Source organism: Triticum aestivum, chromosome 3A (genome assembly GCF_018294505.1).
Source record: "Triticum aestivum cultivar Chinese Spring chromosome 3A, IWGSC CS RefSeq v2.1, whole genome shotgun sequence".
NCBI lineage: Eukaryota > Viridiplantae > Streptophyta > Magnoliopsida > Poales > Poaceae > Triticum > Triticum aestivum.
The window spans coordinates 182,325,113-182,333,762 of NC_057800.1; the positions used below are offsets into that span (position 1 = coordinate 182,325,113).

The following is an 8,650-nucleotide window of genomic DNA, read 5'->3' on the forward strand; positions in this document are numbered from 1 at the left end:
ATATGTATTTTTGCCATGCTTGTTTGAACCTGTTAATGGATGAATTGGCCGTAGCTCAGTGCTAGACTTTTGTTAAGCATCATGAATGCATCCCTGCCATGTATTTTTATGCCATGTTTGGGTGTTGTAGCATGTTCATCTCGTTGCATTTAGATGGCTACTTGCTGTAAATCGCAGAACGTAGTCATATTTGAATCGCTTGCCATTTCCAAACCGTAACTCCGATTCCGGCGTTCTTTATATCGTTTTCAAGCGATTTCATCTCTTGGATTCCCAAGTTGAGGCCAGGTTCATGCATTCCTTGTCAAATCTTGCATATGCATCCCGCATAGCATACCATCTTTGCATCATATTGTTTGAGCTTTGCACATGGTTGATTGTGTCCTTGTTACTTGTTTGTCTTGTTTGGGTAGAGCCGGGAGACGAGTTCGCTAACGAGGAGCCCGTTGAGTTTGCTTTTGAGGATCCAGTCAACTCTGACAACCTTGCATGCAAGATGATCATACCCTCGAAATCACTACTATCTTTGCTATGCTAGATTGCTCGCTCTTTTGCTATGCCAATGCTACAATGCCTACCATTTGCTTTCAAGCCTCTCAAATTGCTATGTCAAACCTCTAACCCACCATGTCCTAGCAAACCGTTGATTGGCTATGTTACTGCTTTGCTCAGCCCCTCTTATAGCGTTGCTAGTTGCAGGTGAAGATTGGAGGTCGTTCCTTGTTGGAACATTTATTTAATTGTTGGGATATCATCATATTGCCATGTTATCTTAATGCATCTATATACTTGGTAAAGGGTGGAAAGCTCGGCCTCTCGCCTAGTGTTTTGTTCCACTCTTGCCGCCCTAGTTTCCGTCATATCGGTGTTATGTTACGCGGTTGGGTTATAATGGGAACCCCTTGATAGTTCGCCTTGATTAAAGCTTTTCCAGCAATGCCCAACCTTGGTTTTACCATTTGCCACCTAGCCCCTTTTTCCCTTGGGTTTTCGGAGCCTGAGGGTCATCTTATTTTAAACCCCACCACCCCCCCCCCGGGCCAGTGCTCCTCTGAGTGTTGGTCCGAACTGAGCTGCCTGCGGGGCCACCTCGGGGCAACTTGAGGGTTGGTTTTACTCGTAGCTAGTCTCATCTGAGTGTGCCCTGAGAACGAGATATGTGCAGCTCCTATTGGGATTTGTCGGCACATTCGGGCGGTGTTGCTGGTCTTGTTTTAACCTGTCGAAGTGTCTTGAAGAACCGAGGTACCGAGTCTGATCGGAACATCTCGGGAGGAGGTCTATTCCTTCGTTGACCGTGAGAGCTTGTCATGGGCTAAGTTGGGACTCCCCTGCAGGGATTTGAACTTTCGAAAGCCGTGCCCGCGGTTATGGGCAGATGGGAATTTGTTAATGTCCGGTTGTAGATAACTTGAACCTTAATTTAATTAAAATGAATCAACTGAGTGTGTTACCGTGATGGCCCCTTCTCGACGGAGTCCGGAAAGTGGACACGGTGTTGGAGTAATGCTTGTGCAGGTTGTTCTCTAGATTTCTCACTCGCGCTTTGCTTCCTCTTCTCGCTCTCTTTTGCGAACAGGATAGCCACCACATATGCTAGTCGCTTGCTGCAGCTCCACATATTTACCTTGCCTTACCTATAAGCTTAAATAGTCTTGATCGCGAGGGTGCGAGATTGCTGAGTCCCTGTGGCTCGTAGATTACTATTACACCAGATGCAGGGCCTGATGATTCCGCTTCAGGTGACGCGCTCGAGCTCAAGTGGGAGTTCGACGAGGACTCTCAATGTTACTATGTTTCCTTTCCTGATGATTAGTAGTGGTGCCCAGTTGGGGGTGATCGGGACCGTGTCGCATGTTGGGTTATTTTTTATTTTGGCGCCGTAGTCGGGCCATGAGTGCTTGAATGATGTAATGTTATTTATGTACCTTGATTGATGTGGCGAGTGTAAGCCAACTATGTTATCTCTCCTTTTATTAATTATATTACATGGGATGTTTGTGAAGATTGCCTAACTTGCGACATATGCCTTCAATGCGATTATGCCTCTAAGTCGTGCCTCGACACGTGGGAGATATAGTCCGCATCGAGGGTGTTATAAGAAGACAAGCTGGGGCCCCGGCAAGATTCTTGCCGGGATGGCTCGCGAGGCCCCGGCAAGATACTTGCCAGGATAGTTTGCGAACCACCAGCAAGACCATCACCCTTGGGGTTGAGAGCTCTGACACCATCGACAATGTCAAGACCAAGATCCAAGAGCGTCTGTGTGGTGGCATGCCGATCTTTGTGAAGACCAGAAGGCAAAGTTCCGAGCAAGGCTCTTGCCGGGGACGCTTGCGATTTTGCCGGGGACGTTTGCAAGGTCGCGGCAAGACTCGGGCACGGCAAGGTTCCGCCACCCTGTCACCGCTCCAGCACAACAACCAGCCTGCCAGCCAAGCAAGCATCTGCGTGATGGCATGCAGATCTTCGTGAAGATCCTGCCACCGCTCCAACGCAACGGCTAGCCAGTCAGCTTGGCATTGCATGCCTCGTCATCCTAGGTGCGTGTCAAGACGGGGTGAGGCGGCAACGGATGGGACGGGCTCTATTTCCGTCCCCGATAAAGTTAGTGGCACGTAACTAGCGCATTTAATGTGTTTGTCCTAAGACGTCAGTGAGCATGTACACTGTAGCTACTTTACACCTCCTCTGTACGCCACTGTGGTAGCCCTTTGGTATAAAAGGAGGCCCAAGGCGATGCAGGAAGGGACTTTTTGGGACTTTCCGGCCCAGTTTGCATGCGAAGCAGCTAGCTGAAGCTCAAGAACACTCAAATACATTAAAAGCATGACTAGAGTTTTACGCTTCTCAGCCGTTCGAACCTAGGTAAAAATCCCTCGTGTTAATCGTTAGATCTGCTCTTTGTGCATCCTTCTTCCCCTGCCAAACCGTAGAAGGGATCCACGTGATCCCATAGGTGTCGTTTTCCCGACAGCTGGAGCATGAATTCAATAGCGTGTGGATGCACTGTCCTATTGTGTTTTATCAGGGAAACATGAGTCTATCAAAGGCAGGTTTGGAAAGGGAGTTTCCGGTGAAGTAGGTAGGTAGGAGGAGGTTATCTCGCTGTCTCTAGTCTAGTCCCGTTGTGCTTTATCATAATGCTTTGCCTTTGCTTGCCATTCCATTTCTTGTTAGGTCCAGGATCCTATTTTCACAAAGAAAGGTCCCATATCTTGGTGATCAGATATTGAAATTCATTTTGACGCCAGGACATTCCTTTCGAACACCAAAAAAGTCAGACAGCCACAAACCGAGGGCCCTGGCTTCTCACTTTAACATACTCTGACAAAATGTGTTGATTCGCTTTAACATACTGATCAAGCAAGCAATGCTGCATTGTGTTAGATCCGAAGAGTCTCCCTCCATGCAAATGACACTTTGGTTAGCTGGGGAATCCTTATCTTGCTTGTGAACTATTTCCACAGAAAAGCGTGAGCATTTTCTAGTAGGAGCGGAAACCTAGCTGGACAGAGCAGAAAAGTCAGATAAGTGACCATTCAGCTAACTGTGCTCACGATGCGTCCAACCATGCACCCAAGTGAAGTTCAGACTAACAAAGGTCGAAATTCACACTTTTCTACAGCATGCATTTGTGCTTGCACGCCGGTTCAAATCAATAAAACAAGATTTTTTTTTTTGTTAATTGGTTCACATCCTCGTTGAAACACAAGACGATTTCGTCCCACGACCGCTGCCACCCAGACAAGGCTTGTTAATTCTAGTCACCAGCGGCGTAACGGGACCTTCCGATGCGAGCCATGCAGCGTCATACTCCTACTCAGCATGCTACTCCACGGTAAGCGCGCGATCGCCATCTCTCCTCATCTTTAACTAAAGTAAAACACATGATTATGTCCTCATAACATGCATCTTTTTTCCTTTCCCGTGGCTTACCTACTGCCTGACTTGACATGCTTGCCGTGAGCCGAAACTCCGGAGGTCAGAGTACTCGCAGCTCACTTCAGGTTCCGTCACCAAACTAGCCCTTGTGAGAGAGACTTCCCGTTATAGTATCGTCGCGGCGTACGCACAGAGACGACGTAAGGGGCACACGAGCGAACAAAGCTTTATGCATCGAGAAATGCTACTTAAATCTCGAATCGCAACGATCTGCATCGCATCCGCAGTGACCAATCACCAACCCAAAATCTGCACACATCACCTCGTCCCTTTGCTTGAGCTTCAAGTAGGAATACTCCTAGTTGCTAGTTGCAGCGGCGCACAGGTCACCCGCCTCCTTAACCCGCACGGCCACACCAACTCTGCTTTGAGCCTGTTGGAAGGGAGAGAGGAGGATTGGTGGAATAGTTTTTTGTATTGCTTGAGCCTCGTGGGCATATATATAGGAGTACATGATTTACTTGGAGTACAAGGCAAGCCGGAATATTTCCTAGTCTAACCTATGTTTCCTAATACAATCACGTTACTCAACACCCCCCCGCAGTCACAACGGTAGCGACGCAGACGGTAAGACTGGAGAAGAATCCGAAGGCAAGCCGACGGACACCCCCTCACAGTCGTAACAGTCGACGCATCGCGGAGTCGTGGCTGGAGTGGCAACCGACGAGGTTGCTCAAGCAAGGCGATAGCCCTTTGTGCCGTTTGTCGAGGTAGCCGAGAGCGTGGGTGGTGGAGCCGTGGTCGAGGTAGCCGTGCGTAGAATGCCGTGGTCGATGTCGAGTCAGGGTGGCCGGTGTCGAGGAAGTCGCCGTGGAGCCGCGGGCGCAAGTGGGCGCCGAGTTAGCATGGGCGCAGTGGTGTCGAAGTAGGGGTGCGCCAGGAAGATGATGTTGTTAACGACGCGTCGCGGCGGGTTTGCCAAGCCCGGGGACACATCGAGGATGAAGGCACGCACCAGTGTTGCCAGCACCGGGCATGCGTAGACGGACGAAGACGAAGTTGACGAAGCGTCGCGCCAGGCTTGCCAGGCCCGGGGACACGTCGTGGACGAAGGCACGCGGCGGTGTTGCCAGCACTGGGCATGCATAGACTGGGACCTGCACAAGCTGTACGCCATGTCGAAGAAGTCATAGAGGCCAGCAGAGAAGGACTCGACGACGGTTGCGGCGCCAATCAGCGTGGGGCCGATGTCGCCCGCGGTTGTCGGAGGAGATGAAGTGGTCGGGGTAGATGACGGCGACGCTGGCGACGGGCTGGTGCTGGATGAAGACGAACGGGGTGGACGGGCGGCGGCGGCGGCTACAGGGGTAGCGGCGGCGGCGGCCGAAGAAGAGCGGCGGCGATGGCCTAACGGCGGCAACGGCGGCTAGGTTATGAGCGCGGCGGCGATGCTCGAAGTAGGCGCAGAACCCTGACAGCGTGACGAAGACCGGCGCGGACGGTGGTGTTCCCGCGCCAAGGGAGACGGCGCGGCGCATACCACGGGAGATCGACGCGCGGTGACGGCGGAGTGGACCGCGGGCCGCGGCGCTACGACCCAAAGGGGCGACGCAGCGGCGGCAGGCGGATCGGGGCGACGGCGGGAAGACCTCAGGGCGGCAGCGGGGATCGCGGGCCGCGACGCTGCGGCCCGAAGGGGCGATGCAACGGTGGTTCGCGAGTCGGTGCAACCGCAGGGACGGCCTCGGGATGGCGGCGTGGACCGCATGCCACGCTCGCTACGGCCCGACGGGGCGACGCAGCGGCGGCGCGAGGGTCGATGCAGCCATGGGACGGCCTAGAGCGGACGCCCTCGGGGCGGCGGGGGACCGCGGGCCGCGGCACTACGGCCCGAAGAGGCGACGCAGCGGTGACGCGGGGCGGTGCAGCCGGGATAAGAACCACGGGGCGGCGGCGCTGCGGCCCGACGGGGCGACGCAACGGCAGCCCGATGCTCGATCGGTGGAGAGGCGCGCTGAACTCGGGGATGATCTTCACGGGACCTGCAGAGGCGCGCGTAACCGACGGGCCAGGTCAGTCGCGCGGCGTAGATGAGGCGGATCGCGGCGGCGAGCGGGTGATCAAGCCGATCGCGCGCGAGGTCGGGGACGCCGCTCGGTGAAGGCGTGGTGGCGGCGGAGTCCGAGATGAAGCCGGCGGCGGCGGGCGGCAGAGCGGCTATGATTGGCCGCCGCATGACGCGAGGCCGCCGGGTCGGGGTGATGCAGGAGTCCCGGTCGGAGCAGGGCGGTGACGGCCGGCGTAGATCGACGAGCGGGCCGGCACGCGAACGGCGGCGGTGAAGGGCCGCCGCATGACGCGAGGCCGCCGGGTCGGGCGACCGGCGGGTAGACGCGCGGACGACGCGCGAGGCCGCCGGGTCAGTGAAGACGCCGGTGTAGTCGACGCCGAAGTCGGAGTAGAGGCGCACGGGGTCGACGGCGGCGGTGGGTGACGTAAACCGGATCATAAAGACCGGAAAACCAAAAAGTAGACGCCGATCAAAGCGACCGGCGAGAGAGAGAAAACCCAGATCAAAGGATCGGGAAAAAAAGACTCTCTAGGGCAGCCGGCCAACACGGCCGGCGGACGAACCCTAGGTACGGGCGGCGCGGCCCCCGGCGGCGGTCATGGAGGCCGACCGCCCCGGGGGCGGCGCGCAGGTGCGGAAGCGGCGGCGGCTAGGGTTTATGATCGACTTGCGATAGATACCATGTTGGAAGGAAGAGAGGAGGATTGGTGGAATAGTTTTTTGTATTGCTTGAGCCTCGTGGGCATATATATAGGAGTACATGATCTACTTGGAGTACAAGGCAAGCCGGAATATTTTCTAGTCTAACCTATGTTTCCTAATACAATCACGTTGAGTAAGAGAGCCCAATCTTTTCGCCTCGTCTCACTCCTTCCCCGCTATATAAGCACCGGGCCTGCTCGGCATCTCCGGCCAAACCAGACCAGCAGCGGCGGGAGCCATCAGAGCAAAGCAGACAATCGCAGCAGTGGAGTAGGGCGGGCACCATGATGATGGCCCGGGTTTCCTCCGCCCTGTTTCTTGCGATGGTGGCGCTTGTCCTCGCGGTGCCGGCGCTCGCCGGCGACCCGGACTACCTCCAGGACATCTGCGTCGCCGACCTCAAATCAGGTAAGTGTAGCTCAAGATCTCCTGAATTCCTATTCAAATTGGATCGGTGCTGTGCTTCTGCTCTGCATTGAAGACGTACGGCTATACAGTTTTGTACCGTCTGACACCCTGACGTAGTACAACGTACCGTAGGACAGAATTCACGTTAGGTACTTATAAATGCTAAATCCAGTGCCAGTTGATGGTTGGAGACAGTGCAATCGATATTACCGATGTGATGATTGGAAGTAAACAAGTTTAGCATTCAAAATGTATGATCATAGTCTTCCTTCCCAACAATTCAATAGTTTGCTCGTTTCTAGTTTCATTCAAATGGTGATTCAGTATGAAATCGGTCCTCCTGATTTTGTACGAATACTGAACCAACTACTATCATGCTTCAATTTCATCTAAACTTCAGGTTCCATAATATAGAATCGGAGCAATTTTTTTCTTTACAAAACCATCATTCCGAACAACCAGATAGTAGGGACAACGCAAAAGTTCGTGACCAATGGCCGTCCATGCGTTTCCAACGGCAAATGTACGAGCCTTATTTAACTGTGTAAGCCGTTCCCACGCGCAGACCTCAAGGTGAACGGGTTCCCGTGCAAGGCGAACGCGACGGCGGACGACTTCTTCACCGGGGTCCTCGCCAAGCCCGGCGCCACCAACACCACGGCCGGCTCCGTCGTCACCGGCGCCAACGTGGAGAAGGTCCCGGGCCTCAACACCCTCGGCGTCTCACTCTCGCGCATCGACTACGCCCCCGGCGGGCTCAACCCGCCGCACACCCACCCGCGCGCCACCGAGGTCGTCTTCGTCCTCTATGGCGAGCTCGACGTCGGCTTCATCACCACCGCGAACAAGCTCTTCGCCAAGACCATCTCCCAGGGCGACGTCTTCGCCTTCCCGCGCGGCCTCGTGCACTTCCAGAAGAACAATGGTGACAAGCCCGCCGCCGTCATCTCCGCCTTCAACAGCCAGCTCCCCAGCACGCAGTCCCTCGCCATGACGCTCTGCGGGGCCTCCCCGGAGGTACCCGACGACGTGCTCGCCAAGGCATTTCAGATTGACACTGTGGAGGTTGACAAGATCAAGGCCAAGTTTGCCCCGAAGAAGTGAAGGGCCGGAGCACGAATAAGATTCAGACTTTTGTAAAATACGTACATGTCTCGGTGGTTTATTTATTGATTTGTTGGTCTTCCAATAACTGCGTTAAGCATGTCATACTAATGCAGTCGTTTCGTGCATTCTTGCCGATCCGACTGGCTACCTGTGTAAGTGGCCTCAAGAACCAGAAATTTGTACTGCTAAGTTGGACTGTTGGAGTTTCGCAAAAAAAAAACTTTTGGAAAAGTAGAAGGAGAATATAATTTGTCCATTTTGTTAGAGCATCTAGACGGACGCCTCGAACAGGCCTCAAACGCCCGGGCTGACCGGCACCCTTTATATCCCAGCCCAAATATGAGGTGGATATAGGGGCGCCCGGGCGTGCCCGCCACATAGGACTGACGATGGGGTCCCATGCGAAAATGACCGGAAACCCGGCGGTCCAATGAACGCCTCTTCCGTCGCCGCGGTGTGAACGTCGCGTGGCGCCGC

The 8,650-nt window shown here is 54.4% G+C and overlaps 1 protein-coding gene across 1 annotated transcript; it reads left to right on the forward strand.

The window, feature by feature from the left end:
* Positions 1 to 6,812: 6,812 nt before the first annotated feature.
* Positions 6,813 to 8,404, forward strand: LOC123058206 (germin-like protein 5-1). The gene is made up of 2 exons (XM_044481006.1): positions 6,813 to 7,066; positions 7,632 to 8,404. The coding sequence occupies exons 1-2, from the start codon at positions 6,943 to 6,945 to the stop codon at positions 8,168 to 8,170; spliced, it is 663 nt and encodes a 220-aa protein (XP_044336941.1). The 5' UTR covers positions 6,813 to 6,942; the 3' UTR covers positions 8,171 to 8,404.
* Positions 8,405 to 8,650: the final 246 nt, after the last annotated feature.

Excerpts from the sequence above, each read along its gene's own strand:
- LOC123058206 (XM_044481006.1), top strand. The coding sequence starts at position 6,943 with ATGATGATGGCCCGGGTTTCCTCCGCCCTGTTTCTTGCGATGGTGGCG. Across the intron at positions 7,067-7,631 it reads CGTCGCCGACCTCAAATCAG|ACCTCAAGGTGAACGGGTTC; the intron begins GTAAGTGTAGCT and ends TCCCACGCGCAG.